This window comes from Panthera onca, chromosome F2 (assembly GCF_046562875.1).
Source record: "Panthera onca isolate mPanOnc1 chromosome F2, mPanOnc1 haplotype 2, whole genome shotgun sequence".
Taxonomy (NCBI): domain Eukaryota; kingdom Metazoa; phylum Chordata; class Mammalia; order Carnivora; family Felidae; genus Panthera; species Panthera onca.
The window spans coordinates 34663278-34690000 of record NC_138356.1 but is presented as its reverse complement, the minus strand read 5'-3'; the positions used below and the strand labels follow the sequence as shown (position 1 = coordinate 34690000).

At 35.4% G+C, this 26723-nt stretch overlaps 1 protein-coding gene across 1 annotated transcript in view; it reads left to right on the top strand.

Moving 5' to 3' along the window:
* CNGB3 (cyclic nucleotide gated channel subunit beta 3) overlaps positions 1-26723 on the top strand; it is a 158610-nt gene that overhangs the window by 61065 nt on the left and 70822 nt on the right. Inside the window, exons 4-10 of the mRNA XM_060611518.3 lie at positions 3269-3414; positions 5439-5591; positions 6590-6798; positions 13032-13082; positions 15875-15961; positions 19481-19545; positions 20528-20650. Coding sequence (XP_060467501.3) covers positions 3269-3414; positions 5439-5591; positions 6590-6798; positions 13032-13082; positions 15875-15961; positions 19481-19545; positions 20528-20650 — 834 coding nt within the window. The remainder of the gene's footprint in view (positions 1-3268; positions 3415-5438; positions 5592-6589; positions 6799-13031; positions 13083-15874; positions 15962-19480; positions 19546-20527; positions 20651-26723) is intronic.

The window sequence follows — 26723 nt, the reverse complement described above, 5'->3', positions numbered from 1 at the left end:
ACAAACATCTTTCTGAGTTCCTCATTATATTAATGGCATCTTCATGAAGCTAGACTCTTGTAATACAAACTTAGAAGTTATTCTTGATTTCTTATTTGGATTATTCAGAAGATCCAGAAAGATCAAATCCTTTTCTTTCTGGCTCTAAATTATTTCTTTAATCCTTCTCTTTTCCCGTAACAGTTCTAACCTAACCCATTCACTTCTTTCCTTGTGTCGATCCATTTACACTGCTCCTCTTCAACTCTGCCGCTATTTCTGGGTCTCTAAAACTTCTATCTGCTCATACACCTCATTTGTTTAATACTCTACATTGGCTCCCATTAACCTATAGATTAATGTCCAAACTCCTAATAAATCATGTAGGAACCATCATAATCTGACCCCACTCACCTTTCAGGACCTAACCACCACCACTCCTACTACCTCTGCTACCTGGCCTCCTCCATATACTTACTCTGTTCCAGTCACCCCCACAATACTTGCTGAATGTGTTATGTTTTTTCACATTTCTGAACGTATTATTCTCAATGCCTCGAAGGTCCTTCTTTCATTTCTCTGTCAAAGGCCTTCTAAACATTTCAGACTTAAGATGCTTTCTCTGTGAAACCCTTCCTTGATTCCCCAGGCCAAGTTTAGTATGAACATAGCACTTTGTACATATATTTGTTATTTATTAGGTACTCATTTACATCCTTACTTCCCCCATTAAACTATGAACATCCGTAGGGTTACAGTCTAATTCATCTTTTTATTCCATTACATAAAGTAGAAACTCAACAGTCTGATGGATGAATAAACTCCTAGGCATACTAAGAAGAAATCTGTGAAATGATATATATAACACTTCTTAATCAGAAAAAAAAATTCTAGTTTTGTAGACCTCATATCCCCTACTTCTATATTGTCTAAGATGTACCAGTCTTCCACTGCATCTCAGTCTTCGCCATTCTTGAGAAGGCTTTTAAAGCTTTTAGTGTGACACACTTAAAGAATCTTGATGCTGAGGGGTGCTTGGGTGGTTCAGTTGGTTAAGCGTCTGACTTCGAATCAGGTCATGAGCTCACACTTCGTGGGTTCGAGCCCCGTGTCGAGCTCTGTGCTGACAGCCTGGAGCTCGTTTCAGATTCTGTGTCTCCCTCTCTCTCTCTGCCCCTCCCCTGTTTATGCTCTGTCTCTGTCTCAAAAATAAATAAACATTAAAAAAAATTTTTTTAAAAGAATGTTGATGCTGAGGCAGGACTTTTGACATATAAAAGCGGCATAAATTATACTATGATAATAAGAAAGAAAGACACACCGATGGTCTGGGAATCTGTAAACAATTATAGATATGATATATTTCTGTTCATGATAGAGAATGGAGATTAGTAGAGAGGGGCTCATACTAGGGTTCTTTTTAAATAGAATCCACAGTGGGTGGTGCCTGGTGGCTCAGTCAGTTAAGCGTCCGGCCTCAGCTCAGGTCATGATCTCATGGTTTGTGAGTTTGAGCCCTGCAGGCTCTGTGCTGACAGCTGGGAGCCTGGAGGCTGCTTAGGATTCTATGTCTCCCTCTGTCTCTTTCCCTCCTCCACTCACACTGCCTCTCTCTCTCTCTCTCTCCCTCTCTCAAGAATAAATAAAGATGAATTTTTTTAAATAGAATCCACAGATTACCCAGCTCCAATGTGAACCGTATCAGTTCCAGTTTGGAAGTGAGATGGAAAGGGGAGATATGGATGTGAGGAGGTGAGAATGGATAGAACCTATATGGGTCTGCGTAGACACAGTGTCAGACTTCAGAAGGAAGGTAGAGAGAACGAGTTAGAAGTCTGAGGAAAATCTGTCAAGGAACTCAGATCTTTAGGAAGTATACTAATTCATATCTTATACCCTGTACTTATTTTTTGTTTGTTTGTTTTCTTAGAAGGGAAGTGCATTAACGCACACTAGATATATTCATTTTCTACTGCTGCATAAGAAATTATTACAAACTAGGTAACTTAAAACAATACCATTTAATAGCTCACACTGCCATAAGTCAAAAATCTGGGTGAGGCTAGGTTCTCTGTTTAAGGTCTCTCAAAGCTGAAATGAAGGTATCAGCCAGGCTTGGCTAGTCTCTTACCTGGAGGCAGCAGAGAAGAATCTACTTCCAAGCTCATTCAAATTATTGGCAGAATTCAGCTCCATGCGGTTGTAGGACTGAAGTCCTTGTTTTCTTGTTATCAGCTAGCCTGAGACAGTCTCTGCTCCTAGAAGCTTCATGTAATTCTCATGAGGGGGCCCCTTTATTCTTCAAAGCCAAAAATTGATAATTTCTCTCAAGTAGAATTGCCCTTATGCTTCAAACCTGTAACTTTCTGCTCTATCACCAGCTACAGAAACTCTCTGCTTTTAAAGGGCTTATCTGATTACATCAGGCCCATTTGTATAAATTTCTTACCTTTAAGTCAACTAAGCTATATAGCACACACTAATTATGAAAGCAAAATCCACCATATTTATTGTCTCCAGGATTATGCAGGACAAGTACACCAGGGGGCCACCTTAGAATTCTGCCTACATCACGATCTCACAGTTTGTGAGATCAAGCCTGCTTCAGGCTCCATGCTATCAGGCCTGATCCTCTCTCTCCTTCTCTCTCTCTTTCTCTGCCCTTCTCTCTCTCTCTCTCTCTCTCTCTCACTCACTCTTGCTCTCAAAATAAATAAATAAACCTTTAAAAAAAAAATAGAATTCTACCTACAATGCCAGGTAATGTTTCTTTTTTTTTTTTCTTCTAATGATGCAATTAAATGTCAGAATCACAGTCCTCAAGATCTAATAGAGTCAAGAATGGACATTTGTTATTTGTGGATTCTAATATTTCATTGGTAAATCTGTATTCCACCAACACTGTTCCATCAAACTTAATTTTTTTAATATTTATTTATTTTTGAGAGAGACAGAGACAGAATGTGAGTGAGTGAGGGGCAGAGAGAGAGGGAGACACAGAAGCAAAAGCAGGCTCCAGGCTCTGAGCTATCAGCACAGAGCCCGACACGGGGCTTGAACTCACGAGCTGTGAGATCATGACCTGAGCCAAAGCTGGACGCTCAACCCACTGAGCCACCCAGGCGCCCCCATCAAACTTAAGTTTTAAATTGTTCTATTCACTTGTAGAAAGGAGCAAATAATTGTCTGAGATCTATAAGGAGTGTGAAAAAACTTAATTTCTCCCTTGTATGTACTTCTTCATGGATCCATCTCTATCACCATTTTTTTCCTCATTTTGTCCAAAAAGCAAACCACATGAAGCCCCTGTTATAAATGAGTATGCTGATGCCCAGCTACACAACTTGGTGAGAAGGATGCGTCAAAGAACAATCCTCTACAAGAAAAAGTTGGTAGAAGGAGATATATCCTCACCTGAAGCCAGCCCCCAAACTGGTAAGCATTGTTACTCAAAGTACTGGAAAGAAAAAAATTATGAAGGGGCATGTGTTTTCAAATATCTTAGCTTGGGGTCCCCCAAAAGCAGACCCTGCGACAATGATTTAAGTACAGATAGTTTGTATTGAAGGTGATCCAGGAAGGTGAGAGCAGATAAGAGAGATGGAGATAGGAGTTAAGACAATAAAGACGTATTGATGAGATGGCTTCTTCTGTAGGCCCTAGGACTTGATCCAGCTGAAAAACTATGTGGATCACCCTTAAGAATTCTCCTGAGAAACCTCCACACTGTTTTCCAGTGGTTGCATCAATACATATATTCCCACCAACAATGCACATGATCCCCCCTTCTCCACATCCTCACAAACACTTGTTACTTCTTGTCCTTTTGATACTAGCTATTCTGACTGGTGTGAGGTGATATCTCATTGTGGTTTAGAATTGCATTGGCGTGATGCTGAGTAATGTTAAGCATCTTTTCATGTGTCTGTTGGCCATCTGTATGTCTTCTTTGGGAAAAAATGTCTATTCAGGTCCTCTGCCCATTTTTTAATCAGATTGTGTGGAAGGTTTTTTGGTGTTGAGTTGTATAAGTACTTTACATATTTTGGAGAAAGCAGCTGGGGTATCAATCCACCAACTGTTTTCCATTGGCTGAAGGTTGTTGCTGGGGCATGTTGCTAAGTCTCCAACACTTTAAGTAAGCCGCTCAGAGAAACCCTGAAGAAGAGAGACACAGGGAGCCCTCTGCACATGACCTCTGGACCCACCGTATATGAACAAGCCAACAGCAATATCCACGATAGCAAGTTTTATTGTAAATATTAATTAAGAATACCCTTTATACACAAAGCATTTATTATAAAAATATAAGAACACTATCTGAATATACAACATAGTAGAGAACATCAATAAACTAATCACATGGGGGGCAATCATCAGCTTCCCTAATAATTTCAGAAATGTGTTTATGAAAAATTAATAAATACAATAAAGTAGAGCACAAAAGTGATATATATTATGAATACATCTTTATAAAAATATTTATGTATATATATAGAGAGAGAGACAAAAATAGAAGAAAGGTTGTTTAATAACAGTTAAATAAAAATTAAACTGTTAACATATAGAGTTAAGGGTTTCCTTTATAAGGAAAATTCTGTATAAGGTAAATTGGATTTTTAAAATAAACTACAGGGGATCCTGGATGGCTCAGTCAGCTAAGTGTCTCACTCTTGATTTCAGCTCTGGTCATGATCTCAGGGTCAGGAGACCGAGCCCCACATTGGGCTCTGCACTGAATGCAGAGCCTGCTTTGGATTCTCTCTCTGCCCCTTCTCTGCTCATACATGTTCTCTCTCTCTCTCTCAAAATAAACAAATTAACATTTTTTAAATAAGTAAAAAATAAACTACATATTGTATAGTAATTTCTTTTTGAAAAGAAAAGGCAGTCATTGTATTTTGATAAACTATGTTGAAAAAATATTTTGAGCTTTATTTATTCATAACTTGAAAGATATGTGCAAAACCCAAGAAGCATGAAACTAAAACCTTTAGAATGATGTAAATTTTTAATGTTTCTTTTCAATGTAAACCTAAGGACTGACTTTATGCTACAAAATATGTAAGAATTAAGCTTGTACTTAAAATATCCTATTTGTGGTGTGCCTGGCTGGCTCAGTCAGTAGATCATGTGACTCTTGATCTCAAGGTTGTGAGTTTGAGTCCCACATTGTGTGTGGAGATTACACTAAATAAATAAAATAATATATCCCATTTGTAACACCTGTAGGATAATTTACTAGTAAGCTTTAAATCTGTTTATTTCCAAATTCCAGTGTTTTCCTTACATGGATATTGTCATTAATGTCACTGATTTCAATGTCAAAACATGCTTTATCTGCCTATACTGAGATGGGAAGATTCTGAAATGTTCTGACTTTGAGAAATCCAAGCTTTTTCTCATTTAGCTAACCTGACTTCTTAAAAATGTGTTTATCTCTTTTTTCCCCTATAAAGCAAAGCCCACAGCTGTACCATCAACACAAGAAAGCAGTGCTAAGCTAAAAGAAGAACATTACTATCACATATTGTGTTTTAAATTCCAGAAGATGCCTCTGACAGAGTATCTAAAGCAAATTAGACTTCCAAGAAGCATAGATTCATACACAGGTACCATCAAAGGGTGAAATTCTCAGTGGGAGGGCTGGCTATTATCAAGAACTCATGTAACCCAAAGTCACCAATGACTTCCTTTTTTCCCTAGCCCACATTCTAAATCTGTCTAGAAAGCAGAACATAAACTATATCAAATATGCAATGGACTGTTTGCGCCTCTCTGGTGAAAGCAAGAGATAAAATATTCCTGCCTTTTTTAAAATGTATGCCAGAATAATGTGAAGTAAAGTAAATGTATAATCACCAAAATAAATAGATGGTAGATAGATACATAGATAGATACATAGATAGATAGATAGATAGATAGATAGATAGATAGATAGATATAAAAAGCAGTCCAGGGTCTATTCTGCCAGTAATTACTTCTGAAAAGAAAGCTCCAAAGTATTCAGTGATATGTACACCCACACCCCTCCCTAAAAAAGTAATTATAAAGTATCTATCTTCTTCCATCCTTTCACATTGTTAATTATTCTAACTGAACAAATCCCTTCCTGTGGCCTCCTTCCAGCAGAAGAAAGCAATTGTGAAAGGACATGGACTGTGTTAATGGACCGATTCTCTGCCCTCTCACATCAGCCATACTCATTCAGGCAAGATGTGGCCTTTTTGTCTACCTGCCCTGGGTGATCCTGAAGTTTAACTCCTGATGCAGAAAAGGCTTACTGCCGCAGTTATCCAAACAGGGCACCTCTGACTTCCCCTGAGTCTCCTCTTCCTTGATCCATATAGCATACTTACTTGTGGGGACAGACTCAGCATGGCCACTTCTTGGCAAAGAAGAAGGCCTTTCTCCAATGTTAGAAGAGCTGATAAGATCACTCAATATCCCTTGTAAAACCCAGTGCTTTCGACTCTAAAGGCAGAATTGTACTGAATGTTAATAGAACCTTTTACAGTAATTTTCTTATCTCCAGAGGACATTGCTCCAACATTACCATTACAAGAGAGTCTTTTTTAATGCTTATTACATGCCATTTGGATTTTTCTAGATCGACTCTATCTCCTGTGGCTCTTGCTTGTCACCATTGCCTATAACTGGAACTGCTGGTTTATACCACTGCGCCTTGTCTTTCCATATCAAACACCAGACAACACACGCTACTGGTTTATTACAGACATCATATGTGATATCATCTACCTTTGTGATATGCTATTAATCCAGCCCAGACTCCAGTTTATAAAAGGAGGAAACATAATAGTAAGTGGGGCTGGGGAGAAGCAGAAACTGACAAATGAATATCAGATTGGACAACAAAAAAATAAATTAACAACACTGTTTATTTAATATCCGACTGTTTCTGTCTGTATGAGTCTTTAACCACTAAAAACCACCAGTATAACAACAACAACAACAACAACAACACAACCCTTGAGGATTCACTGTGTTCTGGGGACCATGCATCTCCCTGTGCTTTAGTTTCCTCATCTTAAAAATAGTAATAAAATAGTACCTTCACAATGTTGATGGAAAGACTAAATGAAATGATGCATGTAAAGTGCCTCGAGCTATGTCTGATGCCTCATGAGTGCATTTATTTACGCTGCCTCACCTAATCCTTCCAGTCACCCTATAAAGAAGATGTTATTGTCAACCCCATATACAGGAGATGAAACTGAGGTTTGGAGAGGGTAGATGATTGCTCAAGGCACAAAGCTAAGAAAGTAGTTGAGACAAGATTCGAACCTAGACCTTTACTCCAAAACCCATGTTCATTACAACTGCACCATGTTGGTTCATGTTGGTAAGTTTTTCAGACTTTGATAATATGTGACGATAGAAAGATAATACCAGGTCTGAAATGTCAAAAATATACACATACTTTACCTAAATAATGTAAAAAAAAGTATGAATTATCAATGCAAAAAGAAGTAATTTAATATATATTTCTCTAGTAATCAAGCTTCATATAGTCCACGAGGCAGGTACTTTCTACCACATTGGAATCTACCATTCACCTCAATATTTTTTTTAAATAAGGCAGGTATTATTTCACACATAAAAGTCTACTCAACCTCCTCAGGAGATAGCCTGATGTTGTTCAAAAGCCCTAGTCTGTAAGATTTTTAGGACACAGACTGTATCCTGTTTTTATAACTGTATAGTCAGCACTGAGCACAGCACCTGTACATAGTACAAAAAACAAATCTAAAGTGTTAGGCCTTGACACTTTGGGAAAACCTAACTTAAAAAGAAGAGAAAAGCTGTCATGACCCTTTAAATCAGTATAGATTCACTGCAATGTCCAATATAGTGGCCACTAGCCAGATGTGTCTGTTCAAATTTCAATTTAAATTAATTAAGATTAAATAACATTACAAATTCACGTTTCCTAGCCACACTATCCATATTTTCAGTGCCCAATTTTCATTTGGCTAGAGGCTACCATATCTGAGAACACAGAATATTCCCACCATTGCAGAATGTGCTATTAGATAGTACTATAACAATAAGCCATCAAGTTCTTCATCAAAAGAGCCAGACTGTAAGTAGGAAACCACACAGCCTGCAGACAGGTACAAATCACAAGCACAAAAAACACACCAGTTGTTTTGTGATTTTTTTTAAATTAATATGGCATCTACTGGCTTATATTCTTTTCACTCTTCCACTTTCCAGACTCATCACATCCCAGTTCTCATCATCAAATGCAGTGGCTTACCTCAGAAACTAGCATTCTTACCCTTAGGAGAAATTATCTTCTCCTAGATTTATCCTCAGTTTTGAGGGAATTTCATAAGCAATCCTGTCAGTCTAAGACAGAAACAGAAGAATATGTTTTCACAAGCACATACCCAAATCTTAAAGCCTCTACTCTCCAGCCCCTTCCTCAACTAACTAGAAGGATGCCTCCTTTCCAACTGGTGTCCATGTCACAATCTCTGTCAGGGCGGCACAGAACAGATCCTCCAGTGGATCTGTCACAGTAGGAAGAGCAGACCAGTGGAATATATGGCACCGTGGTTGAAACATATTTTTAAAGAATACAGGTGGGTTCCTTCATCTCCCAAATATTTTCTTTTGAATCTCCAAACAATCTTAAATTATCAAAAAGCTAAAAGGAGTAATTTTGGTTATTGTTGTTTTATTTTAGAAAAAAATTTTATTTGCTGAAGAAATCCTCCTATTATATGAAAGTTTTCATAGAAAGAAATTCTGAAGGCAAGAGCTAAGGCTGTAACAAAAATCTATTCAAAATATTCCTTGTGTGGACTTCAGAGCACTAGTCAGCTCACCAGCACTATCCCCAGAGCTCACTGGCAGTTTGATGAATGATGATGATGGTGTACAAATAAGAAGTAAACAACACACAAAAAAAGAGTGCTAATTTCAACCTCCATTAGATGCACAAGGGGGGAGAAAATCAATGTTTGACAAATGGAAAATGACAAAATCAGTAAGGGGAGACTTATTTTCAATTTTCTAAAAGGGCTTTACACACAATGGAGTGTTAAAAACAAGAAAAATAACCAATAAAAACACACTCAACGGACTCTATTTAAAATGCATTATCACAAACTACAAATACAGAGCAGGAACTAATTGCTTTGTTTGTTCAAAAGAAGTTTAATGGTTTCTTTAATTTAGGATAGGTAGTGTTAGCCTTTGAAACTTGATTACATTTTGGTAAGAAGACTATGCAAGTTGAGAACCCAAACTAAAGATCTAACTACATTTAGCTATCTCTGCTACCTTTGGTGTACAGAGACAAATTATTCATTCACTCATTCATTCATTCAACAAACATTTATTAAATACTTACAGTTTCCAGGTATTTCAAGGCTGGAGAATGGGAATATTAGTTCCCCAAGGCCTTGAAAAGTAGGTAACGAACAGATTGAAATGCTAAAGGCCACAATATAGGGAATTGGAAGGGTTTACAAGTTTTTCACAGCATTTATTTGAATATCTTTATTCTGAAAATTGTGCTATTCAAATAGAGAACAAAATTTTGTATCAAAGACCAACTGTCTTGCTGTTACTTTCCTTTATAGACTGCAGAAATAGAGCTGGAAATGGCAATGAGGATTACTGAGATAGGAGACTCTCATACACACAACAATGCTAAACCTACCAATCACAACAATCCATGGAAATGCTCAGCGCCATCTAGTGACAATGCCAATCAGGCCTGCCATTATTGTCAACCACTTTTGGCACTTCATCTTCTCAGTTACTCTTTATAAACTGACCTAAAGAAAATTAATCACTCCCTTCTCTGAGCTCTGTACACTTTATTCATAATTCTGTTATTTAATTGTTAAGTAAAAATTGGGTTAATTATGATATAGTAGAAACAAACAGACCAGGGTCAAATTCCATCTCTGAAATTTAGTAATAGCATTATTTAAAGAAAATGCATTTACCTTTCATCCATAAAATGGGAATTATAATACCCACCTCATAAACCTATTGTGAAGAATAAGACAATGTGTACACTGAGGCCAGACTCTGGAGTCTAAAAGATATACAGTAAGTTGTTGAATGAATCAAATGAATGAATATCCACACATTTAACTTCCCTTATTGTCTCCTATTTTTATATGTAGCTCTCTTTCTTACCTGGTAATAAGTTTCTTGAGATAAGGACAGTATTCAATTCATTTGCCTATTTTAGGAATTCAGAGAGTATATCCAAGAAATGTTTGAAGGAGTGAATGAATGGCAAACTTGGTTCAAGAATCTTCTTTCCTTGAATAATTATTTAATCTGCATTGTAGTTGTTTCAGATGATATTACTATTTTTTGAAACATTTCTATCTGTTCTATATGAAATTATGGAGTTTCTATGAATTATTTTTCAGAAGAAGTAAATATAATCATACCTGGGTAAAGCTTCTTCACAAACTATCTGTTGGAAGAGGATTTAGGTGCAGTCAGCATATCTATCCTTCATAAAGTAAGCCTCCCCTGAAAAAAATGTTGCCGGCATAATGACAAGGCTTAAAAGAGAGAAAGAGAATTAAATAGGGCAACATTTTTTAAATAAGTGCCTAATTGTTAGCAGTAAGCATGCAGATCCTCATACAACTAATAATACCTAATTTATTTAGTGCTCCAAAGAAAATTTTAGAATCACTAGATGACATTTCCTCTACTATAACAAGTTTTAGTTTCATTTACATTTATTCAATTATAGGATCATAAACAAGCCTAAAAGTAAAGGGATAAAAGTGCTAAAATCATTCTTCCAAGGTTGGAGGAGAGGGTGGTATTTTATCCTCATAGCACTTAAATTTATCTGTCAGTCCCAGATGAGCTTTGAAAGAGCTGACTGATTTTACTCAAGCTCAGTACATGATTCAACTTAAACTACTGTCTAGGTCTTACCAGTGGCTAAATAAGTCATTGTGTTTCACAGTAAAATCATTAGATGAGCATGTCTTATATTTTTTCTAATATATTTCTGTAAGATACAGTATATGTGCATGGGTAAAAATTATAGCCAAAAAATGTGAGGGGAACAGGAATTGGTGAGTTGGCTAACCAGTATTTAGCATTGCTTGGCAGTAGTTTAAAACTTCTGAGCTTGGACAGTCTGGATGATAACTGTTAGAAGACACTGCTTCCATGTGTCCAAATTACAATACTTTGGTCAGATCATTAGTAATACATAGACAATTCCTCCCTACCTATAACTAAAATATAAGAGTATAAATCCAGTATTAGCATTAATTCTTTTAGATCTGAAGAGTGACAAATGCTTCTTCATCTATCGCTTATCATATATTTATTGGGCACCTACTATGTGCTAAATGTTGCATTAGAAACTGGAAAAAGAAGACAAAGATATGGACCCCCTTAAGTAACTCACCCTATGAAGGACAGACACACAAAAGGAAAATGGTAAGGTTTTGTAATGTGAGTCATGACAGAGGTGAGCCCTAGGGGTTATGAGGTACAGAGAAAACCATGTGAAGGAGAGGACACCTGGTCCAAATCTTGATGAATGAATTTCCATTATCTGCACATCTCCATCCCACAAAAAAGGGAAAAAAGATAAGTTCCAAGCTCTGAGAATAGCATAGGCAAAGTCACAAAAGTGAGAAACTGATGCATCTGAGGAACTGCTGAATAAAGTGGATATGGGATGCTGCAGGAGGTGAGTGAGACAAAGTAGAGACTTATAGACTATGAAAGGGAGTTTGTTTGTTTGTTTTTAAGTCATGTAGAAACAGAGGATTTCACATAAATGGTGATTGTTAAGTAATCTGATTTACTGAGATCATCTAGCTGCAATTATAGAATGGATCAAGGGGAACAAGACTATAGCAAAGAGACCCATGCCAAAAGAAGAGAATGGACATCAGAAAAGTGTAGGAAGAAGAATCATAGAATTGGTTTCTGGTTGGATGAGGACTGAGGGAAAATGAGTGGTCTAGGATCACTGACCAATATAGATGAGGATGCTCATAGGATACTCAAGAGGAGGAGGTGGGAGGATGATTAGGCTTGAGGGGAATGGAGAATCATGATGAATTCAGGTCTGATATAAATTAAATTTGAGATAAGCAGAATTGCTAAGTGAAGAAGACAATAGGCAGTTGTTTGTGTGGGTCAATATCTCCAGAAAGTGATATTAGATGGCAGTAGATCTTTGTTAGCATCAATGTACATGGGTATATTTGAAACCATTTAAGTGGGTGAAGTTTTCTAGGAAGCAAGTATAAAGAGGGGGAGAAGAGAGCTAAGTCCTGGGGAATGTTGCCGTTTAAATGGCTAGCCCTGGAATTAAAGGGAAAAAAAAGTCACCAAATAGTTAGAACTGAAGACGTAAATGAAAAATGGCATTACAGATTCTTTGGAAAGAAAAAGTTTCAAAGACAAATATCAAATTTTTTAGTCATCTCTTCATTCCTTGATCTGTTTATCCACTCAATAAGTATTTATTGGATTCCTAGTATATTCTAGTCACTAACTATATACAGTTGCTAAACAAAGTCAACCCTGTCCTAAGATAGATTATCATTTAATGGAATACACTGATTTTAAATAAATGAGCCAAGAAATATGTGTGATTTCAAAACATGGTGAATGCCATAGAAGAATACAAGGATTCCCTTGGTGTGATCATTAGGACGTTGTTGGTGGCATTCATATTGGTCGTCTTAATGGGATGAGAAAAATGAGAGCAAGTCAAATTGTCACCAAATTGCCATGGATCAAGGAGGAAATTTGAGGGAAGGATGCAAAATAAAGCAATGTAGGCAACTTCTTTAGAAGCTTGAGTGTGACAAATAATAGATCAATAGCAAAAACAAAACAAACACCAAAGAAGATTTTTATTCTGTTTTAAGAGATGAGAGGATAGAGCATATTTATGGGCTGAAGTTACAAGGAACCAGGAAAGAGAAATAGGTATATATATTTATCACAGTGAGAAAAATAATTGATGAAATTTGGTAAAATTAATTCAAAATATCACATTTCAGGTGGATTCAAATGAGTTAAAGACACACTACAGGAGTTCTACAAAATTTCAGGTAGGTGGCTTACAATTTCAAAATTGTGCAAGTTATCCATTGCCATTTTGATTTTAAGTCCCATCTACAAATTTCTTTTTTCAAAATCTGCTTCTTTTTGAATTGTAGCTTTTGTAACAAAGTTTATACAGATGAAGTTCTATTAAGCAAAGGCAAACCTGAAGTTTTTGCTTCTCAATAATTACATGGTATACTTCCTTGTAAGGAAGAAGTATTTTTGCTTTTGCTTTGTTCTTTATATGCATCTTTATCAAGCACAACACAATGTTAGTGCTCACATTTAAATTCTGAATAAAATATCAGTAAAGAAGTATGGAGTGTACAGTAAAACTTTGGATCATGAGTAACTTGTTCTGTGAGTGTTCTGCAAGATGAGCAAACATTTCTAATAAATTTTAACTTGATAAACGGGCAGTATCTTGCAATATGAGTAGTACATGATCCAAATGTCACATGATCACAACTGAGCCAATGGTTCTTGAAATTCGCTTTGATATACAAGTGCTTGGGATTGCAAGCGTGTTTCCGGAATGAATTGTGCTCACAAACCAAGGTTATACTGTACTTTGTCTTATTCATATAGAATGCTAGCCTCCAATTCACATACCATGTTGTAAAAGTCTATCAAATTGTTCTACTCCTATTTCTTTGTTGTTCATATAAATAAAATAGAAAAGAAGCAATTATTTATATAATATGGCACCCTCTTTCCTCAAATAACAATATAATTGTATGTTTTTTCACTCATGATTATTTACACCCAAATACTTTGTTATCTTTTATTTGTCCCTCCTACCTTTGAGAAATATAGATTTGGGAGATATCCAAGCTTACCTAACTTGTGTAAGTCCAACCTCCCGTTTCAAGAACACTTCTGTGGCCTCGAATTTTGTATAAAAATACAAATCTGGGTTTAGGAACCCTATTGTCCCCATTGGCAGTCTATGGTGATTAAAATCTCTTTCAATTTGTTTTTATCTCCAACTAATTTTCTTTGTAAAAAATTGCCACATACTTAGACATATTCATAATCTATGCTACTTTGATGAACTCCACAAGAGGATGTATATTCTTTTTAAGTGTCACAAAACTTATTCTAAACTCTTAATCACTATCTTGAATTTGAATAAAGGCAAATTAACTCATACATTTAATGTGGGTTTACAAATGTAAAATTTTACATTTATTCAATTGTGGTCACTCATTTTGAATTCTTTTAGCACATCCTGCTTGTCTAGTTATTTTTGTGATTCATTATTCCACTATTAGATTGTTAATTTCTTGTGGACAGAAACAATAGTTTACTCCTATTTCAATCCCAACATGTTTTGTAAGGTGCCTTGTACAGAGTTCAGTATTGGTCAATTCTTACTCTATTCAATTTTCTACAATTCAATGAGAAATAAATCATCTTTATCTAACACTAGCATGTTAATATCAAACACAGCTAATGACTACATAGAGAATTAAAGTGGGCAGTTGAGCAATTGGATAGACAGCAAGTAAAAAGACCGTAATTCTGACATATTAGTTCTAATAAATTTATTTTAAAGAATTTAAAAAGATTATTATGATTTGAGCCAAAAAACATGAGTGCTGCAATAACACTAGACAAGTTAACAATTCTATGCTCCTGCTTTTATACTTATATGACATTATTTTAATAGCTGTTCTGTATTCGTCTCAACTTGTTACAAGGCTCAATATCTGTAGGGTAAAATTAATGAGGTTTGAGGATATGATGTAATTTATAAACCAATACTATCTGTAAAGAATTTGTTTGTAATAGCCAGTCTGATTAATTTAAACTAAAAGTTTCATTTCTCTTTAGTAACACTAAGTTATTGTGAAATTCTGGTATGCAATTAATTACCTCAACTTTCCATTTCATATGCCTTACAAAAAGCCCTTAACTGCTCTTAAATGTTTTAAATAAATTAAATGTTTTTTAAATTACTCTATTTTTCAAAACTGTATAAAAATTAATGAAAATGAATATATCTTACTAAAAGAATTTCTTATTGTTATCATTGCAATCAGGAAAGTATGCAAGTGATGTTGCCATTTTGCAACTGCCAGGATAATAGAAGACGAGAATAATTAAATACATGACAGATTTTAATATATATATTTTTTGAGCTATAATAATACTTTTAATACTTTCAACTCCTATTGGAGTTACTGATTAATTGTAAATGGGACTGGTTCCTTTCCTCTATCTCAGCCTGCACAGTGTCTAAGAGATAGATTTCATAGCAGTTTATTGTTAGCAATACCATCCCGAAGAGAGAGAAGTAGAGAGAACTGAGGTATCTGGAAGAACCACCAACAGTATAATCAGGCCTGAATACTGGAGTATTGGCTGAAACATAAAAATATACAACTGCGTTTAATGTGCAATGGTTTCTAATAAAATCAAGAATTGATGACTTTCAGTCCAAAAGCCCCATGTTTAAAACACTATTAAAATGTATTTTAACATTAGCAACCATGCCATCTCTGAAGTATATGTGACAGCTCAACAGAAATTACAGAAAATTCAGAGCCTAAGGAGAGCTCAGATGCCTCAAAGTGGAAATGAAAAACATTGGAAGTAGACTACAAAATAGTGTTGTTATTTTCATGGTGCTAATATACCTTTCAGTGACACCGGGCATACTTAACTGAAGGCAGTTTTGTATTAAACAACAAATAATTCATGGTACCCAGTCAGCTCTTACATATTGATATAAATCAATCCATGTCCAAAAAAGCACATAAATACAATGATTGTGAATATGTCTTTCCAACAGCTGGATGTTGCATCAATAATGCCATTTGATGTTTTCTACGTCTTCTTTGGGTTTAATCCAATATTTAGGGCAAATAGGATATTAAAGGTAAGATAACTATATTTAATTTCTTTTTATAATCTTGAAATGATTTAAAATGTCCTAAAAGTATATTTTTAATTTTTCCCAAACTGTCCATTTTTCTGCCTTTATCAATGCTATGAATTTTAAAACTGAATGAAGGAAAAACATCATTGTTTCTACTAATGGAAGTTGTTTTTGATTATTCTATGTCTCACAAGAGGTATTTTTATAATCTAAGATAGGAATGCCTTTGTACTTCTACATACAACTATAACTACAAACGAATCTTTCATAATTATATTCTTTCCCATTTGTCCTTTTTCATTAGATGGTCACAATACCAGGAACACAGGCAGTAAAATGATAGATTAGATTACCTTTAAGTTATGTTACTCCTCTGTAATTCTAGAAGAAAACTGCAAATGCTTTTTGCATAACAGAATTGTGTACATATTTAGATATAACTCAAATATCCACCAACAGGGAACTAGTTAAATACGTTGTAGGACACCTATATAATAGAAAACTTTGTAACACCAGAAATAAATAAATAAAAAGAAAGTTTTGTATGAACTTATACAGGAAGACCTTAAGAATAATTTTTTTAAAAGCTAGTTACGGAATAGTTTATAGAACATTACTAACTTTTCTATAACAGAAAGAGGAAAATATTCCATTTCTTTGTATTTATATAAACAGTGAAAAACTACCAAATGAATTTAATAAAAATGGTTAGCTGGGGTGGGGATGGAAGGCAGGAGGGAAAATTAGAATGAATAGAGACAGGAATGGGAGCAAGACTTTGAAAGGCATATGTTTCCTATTGTTTTTAAACTGTGGGAATGCATTACTTATTCAAAAAGATTCTAAGATATAAACATTTTATAACTCAGCTTCATCAGGCACCTAAAACAAATCTGAGGAGAGTCAGGACGTGAAATTTCACGTAAACCTTTAAAATAGCAACAATAATGTATTCCCAAAAACAACCTTTATAAAAGGAACACCAAAGATTTTATAAATTTTAAGTGGTTATCTCTCTCACATCTTGGGAAGACAATACAGCATAACCTGGGGACATGGTGGAGCCTGACAACAGCAGCAATAGCAGCAAAAAAAAAAAAAAAAAAAAAAAAAGCAGCTGCTCTTTGTTGAATACATGCTTGGGGCTGCAAACTTTGTTAAACTTAATATTCGTGACACCATTTATTCCTCAAATAACTTCATTTTAGAGATGAGGATTAGCAGGATAAAAAAATGTAGATTCTATCACATGTTTTTGACTCCAAATTTTTTACTGTAATCACATTGGCAAATAAACTTCAACCTGAAAGGGCTTTCCTTCCATGCCCATAATTTTTGGGTTTTTTTTTTTATTTTTTTCAATGTTTATTTATTTTTGAGAGAGAGAGAGAGAGAGAGAGACAGGGAGGGGCAGAGAGAGAGGAAGACCCAGAATCTGAAGCAGGCTCCAGGCCCTGAGCTGTCAGCACAGAACCCAATGCAGGGCTTAACTCACAAACTAAGAGATCATGACCTTAGCCAAGTCAGATGCTTAACCGATTGAGCCACGCAGGCACCCCACCCATAATTTTTTTCAAGTTGAAAGGGACTTTCCTTTATATTTTAACACATTTAAGACAACTCTAGAGATTTCTGGTTTCACCTTGGAATGTGGGTCTAGATTGGAGCAAAACAACTTCCCAAGCAACTTAGCAGGCAGGCCATCCTTCATCAAATGTCTAATCACACATGAAAGTTGCCAGAGATTCCTGCTCAGAGATAACCAACTTTCCAGGAAGACTCAGGTTCCTATGGATTTGGGAGTTTGTCTGGCATTATAATAAAAACTTCAAAAAAGCCAACTCTTTACACCTCATCTCTGTATCTCTGAGGTGTCCAAAGACTCTCTATATTCAATAGGCTTTTTAAATATAGAATACCCTGAAAGTCAACATTGATCTTGTTTTCATAGCCCAATAGTCTAGTCATTTCACAAATAAGTGTGTCATTTTAATGCACAATTCCCTAGGAAAAATTTCATTTCTCAGTCTCCAAATTATATATGAGAATACAAATTAAAAATATAAATTTTCTCGGGGCGCCTGGGTGGCGCAGTCGGTTAAGCGTCCGACTTCAGCCAGGTCACGATCTCACGGTCCGTGAGTTCGAGCCCCGCGTCAGGCTCTGGGCTGATGGCTCGGAGCCTGGAGCCTGATTCCGATTCTGTGTCTCCCTCTCTCTCTGCCCCTCCCCCGTTCATGCTCTGTCTCTCTCTGTCCCAAAAATAAATTAAAAAAAAACTTTGAAAAAAAAAAAAATTTAAAAAAAAAAAAAAAAAAAAATATAAATTTTCTCTACAGTGAACACTTAAGCTAAACTTAAAAACACCTTTGTGCAAATTTCTATTAAGAGCACAATAAACAAGTTACCACAAATTGAAATTATCTCAACCGAATGAGGGATTTTTCCTACTAAGGATTCTGGAAAAGCAAGTCATTTGTGTGTATTTCTAGGTAAACAGTGATTCCTATTGTATCTGTTTTGTAATTTTAAATGTTCTATTGCAGTCATATTTACATCGGATCAATTTTGAACTAAATAAACCGTGAACTAAGTAATATTCAATAGTCCCTTATATCTGTAAGATTCTGTGAGTCTTAAATTAATAATTAAATAATTAAATACACTAACTCTTGTATGGATGCAACTGCTTCGGGAGATATGTTGTCTTACTGTTCCCATTTTACAGATGAGGAAACCAAGATACAGAAATATTTAGTGACTTTTCCAATGTTGCATAGTTGGTAAATGGCAGAGGTGAGATTGGAGTTTGGCTGTGGATTTCATGCTCTTCCTCTTGCCTTATACTGCATATAGTAATGAAAGAGGAGTTCATGTAGGGTGTATGAGTTGAGATAGAAGATGATGTAAGCAGGAAGAGACCTTGAGGGAAATAGCAACTCTGGATTACATGCATGTAAACTCACTGTACCTCTTTGAACAATGTCAAGAATAGCTAACCAATGCTACTATTACAGGACTTTAAATTTTGTTGAAGTAAATGCTCATTTAATGCAACTTGCTTAAAAATAATGCTAGTGTTAAGCAACTGGACTTAACACCTATTTATGACTTCAATATATTATATTATACTTTGCCTATTTTAGTTGTGTCTTAGGGTGAGTGTGATTTTAATTATTGTAAAATAGAGTTCTGTTAGATGCTTTAAAAAGAAAAGGGAAAGAAATGTTTTTAAGCTTGATTTTCAAAGATATTACAAACAAGACTGTAACTAGAGAGTAGAAATAAAATAAAGCAAGAAGCACTGGGAATTTGCACCATTCTAAAATGTACTGACCAGAGGAAGATACAAGTAAATAGACCCTTGTTGTTTGTTTGTTTGTTTGTTTGTTTGTTTTGAAGACTTATGAATGGAATTATTTTAAGTAACAAATAAAATTTATTTTACATAGTTTGATTTAAATATATGTATTTAAGACTAACACACTTTGGGATTTCTTTTGTTCGTTTTCTACATAGTACACTTCATTTTTCGAGTTTAATCATCACCTAGAGTCTATAATGGACAAGGCATATATCTACAGGTAAAGTATGACTCAGTATACTTCCAGGGGTGGCAGAGAAAGCAATGGCACAACAGTTTAGCAGCATTTGGAAAGAATATGATATCCCTGTGAAAGAAACAGAATAATCTCAAATTTTTGGTTATATAAAATATACGGTTATGTTCTAAAACAGACTTGAATATTTTGAAGTGAGATAAAAGCATGAAAATCATATTAGATTTTATACAAATATAGGATTAAAAATAGAATGTATTACCTGCTTCAGTCATAACAAGTACAGATAAATGTGTTCCTTCACAAATTGATTCTGCATCTTTCTCATGACAATTCATCTTTTTTAAATGTTTATTTTTGAGAGACAGAGAGAGAGAAAGACAGACAGAGTGTGAGCAGGGAGGGGCAGAGAGAGAGGGAGACAGAATCTGAAGCAGGCTCCAAGCTCAGAGCTCTGAGCTGTCAGCACAGAGCCCCACGTGGGGCTCAAACCCATGAACCCTGAGATCATGACCTGAGCAGAAGCTGGACACTTAACCGACTGGGCCACCCAGGCACCCCAACATGACAATTCATTTTAATCTGAATTTCATTCATTTGCTGTCCTGAACTTCACTTGCACAGAAGACTTCTAGTCACTATTAATCGTAGCGTAAAGTCCCACGAGCTTTTCAGAGATATCCAGTTAAATCAGTGTGGCGTATTTTATGGGACTCAAAGTGGAGAGGTGACCCTCGAGGCATGTCTTTCAGGGAGTTGATTCATACCATCTGTGAAAAGAGAGGAAGGGTGTTTTTTTTTTTTACACTCTGTCAGTCCCAGTCAAGACATTGCAGTTAGAAAACATGCAATGACACCATCATTTTATACTGTACTAACGAGAGTTAACAGTTCACAAATTTAAAGCAAGGAGATTCAGTGGAGACTTTAAGAAAAAGAAAATGTTAAAATAGGCTGTATTCCAGAAACAACATGAGCGTCTCTTTGCATTTATTCTCCTTGGCAGAGTCATTCGAACAACTGGATACTTGCTGTTTACTCTGCACATTAATGCCTGTATTTATTACTGGGCTTCAGACTATGAAGGAATTGGAAGTACTAAATGGGTGTATGATGGTGAAGGAAACAAGTAAGTTTTAATTTGAAGGAAACATGGATTCTTAACTTTCTGTTTCAGTGTACATGTTTCCTTAAGCTAGTGTTTTTGAAACTGTAAGTCACAATCCATTAATAGGCAGTATGTTTCTAAGTGAAAGAAAATAAAGCAGAGGAGAATAAAATAGAAAATATCAGTCTGTCATACCTAGTAGGTGTGTGTGTGTGTGTGTGTGTGTGTGTGTGTGTGTGTGCGCGCATCCTGGGTTGACCTGGGAAATGCATTTCTTGCTCTGGATTATGATCAGAAAAGTTTGAAAGCCTCTGCTTTAGACAACTGAGTGATAAGATAACTTTTAATAACTCCAGTGCTGATTGTTAGTAATGAACAATGTTAATTATTTGGAGGTCAGGTGAGGTAGCTAATTAGTTTACCACTGAAGGGTTTTATGGGTTTATGAGTCAGCTCTAACAACTAACTCAATTAAATACTTACAGAGTAACAAGGACCATAAATTAAACTTGACAATTAGATGTGCAAGTATCACAGGAATAAAAGAGATCATTTGAAAAATTTAGGGCAGTAGAATCAGGACTCAGGAATGGCAACTAGGTTATTTAATAGTGAGATTTCCTTTTGGTAGATACAAGAACCTGGCATAAAGTAGACTCCCCTAACTTTCTGCTCCAATGAAGTGACATTGAGCATATTATAAGGCAATGTCCTTAATGGAAAAGGGCAGGTCCCAGCATGACTTTGAAGAGCAACTCACAGCAGCCTTGGGAAAGAAAGCAATTATAGGAGTGAAGATACTTCACAAAATTACACACTACCTAGAGTGAGCGGAATATGTGTGAGGGATTAAAACAACATTTTTTTGAACTTTTAACCAGAACTGATGTTAGAAATTTAAAGTCAGAAGGCTCACTGACTGGGAAAAACATATCACACACACACACACACACACACACACACACACACACACACACAGAATATCTATTCCTGGAAAGTTTATAACCAAATCTACAAGTAATTTCCTTTAGAATGTGGATTAAGTATATATTTAGTTTAATATAAATGATGAATTTGTATAGAAAAATGAGTAAGGCACCAACTGTATTAAATAATGCCTAAAAGTGAGTGTGTAATCTAACATTATTAGCAGCCTCAGTCTGATAACGCTTCTTATCAAATCAGCAAGATAATAGAGATGCATCAAAATGCCTTCCAGAAAAAGTGGAACTAATTCTCTTTTCACACCTGGATGTCTCTTTGCAGCATTTCTAGAGACTATATCTTGTTCCCAGGCCTAGAACACTGTTAAGTATATTAAAACACTTACTATATGTTAAGTACTTAAAGAAGGCAGGGAAGAAGAAAGGAAGTAAGCAAAAAGAGGTAATGACCAGATCTGTGTTATAACAAGAAAAAAGAAACCAGCTTCAACCCATAAGAAATTTAAGCTAATGTTTGCTAATATTTTAGAATTATAATTCCCACTCTAGTGCAGACCAGATATCCAAAGCACCTCTTCTCTAAAAGACAAAATATATTATTTATAATTTTTGTCATAAAATTACTTGTTATAATATACATTTCTAAATAAATTACAATAAAGTAGTTTTCAATAATTATTGAATTCTCTACAAAGTAAAAAGAGTCTCCAAAGTCTAAAAAATAAATGTGTCTAATAACTTGGAGCAGAATGGTGAGATAGCCACTGTGGGACAGAAATAAAGAACATAACTTTTTACTCAGTAGAAGGGGGAAATAAAGGAATGAAAAAACTAAAAAAAAAAAATTTCAACAAGTCCAAAAAAAAAAAAAAAAGGCAAAAACAAAGTAAGGAAGTTCTGGGGAGAAATATAGAAAATAGAAAAGCAGAAAGGCAAAACAACACAAAATAAGATAGTAGAAACAACTTAAAATATACCAATAAGCACAATAAATTAATATGGACTAAATTCACTAACTTAAAGAGATTGCCAATTAATAATAGTCAGAATAGACTTTAAAACAAAAATTATTCTAGGGGCACCTGGGTGGCTCAGTCGGTAAAGCACAATAAATTAATATGGACTAAATTCACTAACTTAAAGAGATTGCCAATTAATATTAGTCAGAATAGACTTTAAAACAAAAATTATTCTAGGGGCACCTGGGTGGCTCAGTCGGTTAAGAGTCCGACTTTGGCTCAAGGTCATGATCTTGCGGTTTGTGAGTTTGAGCCCCGTGTCAGGCTCTGTGCTGACCGCTCAGAGCCTGGAGCCTGCTTCGGAATCTGTGACTCCCTCTCTCTCTGTCCCCTATCCACTCATGCTCTGTCTCTGTCTCTCAAAAAATAAATAAATGTTAAAAAAAATTTTTTTAATTATTGTATATAAAAAGATTACCATAAAATGGTATAAATTTCAATTCACCATCAGTATATCCCAATTCTAAATGTGTATATGCTAATAAAATACAATAAATCAAAGAAAGTCATAGAGCAAAAATTAATAGAAGGAAGAGAAATTGGCAAATGTGCCATCAAAGTGTGCGATATCAACACACAACTATTTATTGACCAAGCAACCAAAACAATAAGTAAAGATATAAAAGATTTGAGAACCCACTTAACAAGCTCGATTTTTTTTATGCTTCTAGTTTTACTTAAATTCTAGTTACTTAACATATAATGTAACATTGGTTTCAGGAGTAGAATTTAGTGATTAATCACTTATATACAACATTCAGTGCTCATCACAACAAATGCCTTCCTTAATACCCATCACTCATTTAACCCTTCCCCCCACCCACCTCCCTTCCAGCAACCCTCAGTTTTTTCTCTATAGTTAAGAGTCTCTTTTATGGTTTGCCTCCCTCTTTTTTTCTTTCCCCTAATGTTCATCTATTTTGTTTCTTAAATTCCACATGAGTGAAATCATATGGTATTGGTCTTTCTCTGACTAACTAATTTTGTTTAGCATAATACACTCCAGCTCCATCCACTTCACTGCAAATGGCAAGATTTCATTCTTTTTCATGGCAGAATAATATTACATTATACATATATATATATATATATATATATATATATATATATATATATTACATCTTTATCCATTCATCAGTCACAACTTCTTTATCCATCAGTCAATGGACATTTGCACTCTTTCCATATTTTTGGCTATCATTGATAATGCTGCTATATAAACATCAGAGTGCATGTGCCCCTTCAAATCAGCACTTTTGTATCCTTTTGTATAAATACCTAGTAGTGCAATTGCTCAGTCGTAGGGTAGTTCTATTTTTAAATTTTTGAGGAACTTCCATACTGTTTTCCAGTGTGGCTGAACCAATTTGCATTCCCACCAACAGTGCAAAAGGGGTCTCCTTTCTCCACATCCTTGCCAACATCTGTTGTTTCCTGAGTTGTTAATTCTAGCCATCCTGACAGGTGTGAGGTGGCATCTCATTGTGGTTTTGATTTGTATTTCCCTGATGATGAGTGGTGTTGAGCATCTTTTCATGTGTCTGTTAGCCATCTGGATGTCTTCTTTTGGAAAAGTGTCTGTTCATGTCTTCTACCCATTTCTTCACTGGATTTTTTTGGGTTTTGGGTGTTGAGTTTTATAAGTTCTTTATAGGTTTTGGATACTAACCCTTTATCAGAGATGTCATTTGCAAATATCTCTTCCTGTTCCAAAGATTGCCTTTTAGTTTTGTTGATTGTTTCCTTCACCCTGTGCAGAAGCTTTTTAAAACAAGCTTAATTTAACAGATAAAAATAGCTCTTTGCACCCAAGAATTAGAAACCACCCATTCTTTTTAATCATTCATGGAAAATTACAAAAAGTGGTAGTTTTCTTGCCAATAGGCAATTTTCACTACATTTCACAGCATTGGTATCATACAGCCCACATTCTCTGATTATCAAGATAAGAATTACTTCATAGGCTCTGCTCTGCTCATTGAAGGGTTCTTACTCAAAACTAAGCTCTAATAATCCTATTACCAGCTGTCAGGGGCACATGTATTTTGTATATGTTTTATATGTATTTATAATATATAAATGCTGCTGCATGTTTATATATTGTAAGATTGCATATGGTAGTTATTAACATACTTACATTTTCCTCAAAGTTTTTAAACATCACCATCCACTACTATACCCCTTCTATCTCTTCATAATACTCTTGGCTTTGTAAGCCCAAAGCATTTCTTACTTAACCCTTGTGATAGTTTCTGATGACCTATAAAGTGAAGGTTGTTTATGAGGCCACTGGACTCATAGCCTTTGCCCTCATTAGAATTAGGCAGCAAATTGTGGATCATAAGTAGAACATTGTGAACAATTAAAATAATAGTCAAGTTTAATTCTATTCCATTAATCCTTACCAGAATAATAATGTCTGTTCATTTCAATAGAAGACAAGGAGTCATTTTCATTCATATTGAATAGATGGCATCCTTCAGTCAACTGTGAAATTTGACAAAGAAGGAAAAGGCTTAGCTCAAAAAGAAAACATAAGTAGTTAAGGTTATTTGGAACACAGAAATATCCCCAATGTACCTTTGTCCTTTGTCCATGTATACCACAGTTTAGTCATTTACTGGCATAAATTTCCGAGTGTCCACAAATGTCTTAAATGCCTAGCCCCAATCCTTAAAATATATACCTTCAGATGCAAGAGTAGAAACCATGCAAAGCTGTCATGGGAATCATGATTTTCGACAGGGTAAGGAAGGAATGAATTTACTATACCATAGTGCTAGGGAAATTTAGGACAACTTACCACCCTTCATTCTACACATAAAGATGATGAGACTGAGATAGATGAAGGTAATTATTCAGGATCTCCTATACTTCAGTTCAGACACCGGCAGAGAAGGAAGGAAGGAAGGAAGGAAGGAAGGAAGGAAGGAAGGGAGGGAAAGAGGGAAGGAGGGAGGGGAGGGGGGAGGGGAGGGAAAAGAAAAAAGAAAAGAAGAGAAAAGAAAGAAGAAAAGTCTTCACACTAGACACTACACACCCTTTGGATGTAACAGAAACATACCAGAACAGCAACGAGTTTAGTGGACCAGAAAGGAGAGGAAAGGCAGCTGGCAGCATGACAGGGAGGAGTCTGGAAGGAGATTTCACAGATGTGCTCACAGATGTAGTCTTCCCATGTTTTTATTTCAATAAGTCTAGGTGTGCATAACCATTCACTTATTCTTTCATATCATTCAACAAATATTATTAAACTCTTATTGTGCTAAGTCCATAAATAGCTGTCTTTTTGGAACTTACCTTCTAATGTGAACATGTTCCCTCATACTCAGTGCCTCCAGTGATAAATTTACAGAAATTTGGGACTAAGATGGATAGCAGCAGTTAAGAAAATCCACACATAAAGTATTAAATTAGATCCTGTTAAAAATTGCATTTACCCAGGGTGCCTGGGTGGCTCAGTCAGTTAAGTGTCAGACTCTTGATCTCAGCTCAAGTCTTGATCTCAAGGTCATCAGTTCAGGCCCCACACTAGGCTTGTGCTGGGCGTGAAACCTACTTTAAAAAAAAAAAGTCACATGTCCCACTACACATCCACCACAATAGCAAAAATAAAAAGACTGTAAATACCAAGTGTTAGGTTAAGAACGTGAAGCAAATGAAACCCTCATACATTGTTGAAGGGAACGCAAAATGGCAACCACTTTGGGAAAAGATTTGACGATTTCTTTTACAATTCAACGTACACCTTACATGTTGTATGTAAGTGATGAATTACTAGATTCTACACTGAAATTAATGTTACACAGTATGTTAACTAACTGGAGTTTAAATAAAAACGTGGAAAAAATATATACCTTACAAACAAAAATTCAAACATAAATAGTTACCCAAAATAAATAAAAATATATGTCTATTAAAAACTCATATAAGTGCATTCAAGAATGTTTATTCATAACAACCAAAAACTTGGGACAGCCTAGGTGTTCATACACAGGAGAATAAACAAACTGTGCTATGTTCATGCAATGCATAATACTCAGCAATTAAAAAGCATAGACTATTGATACACACAACATGAATAAATTTCAAAATCATTATTCTGAGTGAAAGACATCTTACAGAAAAGTG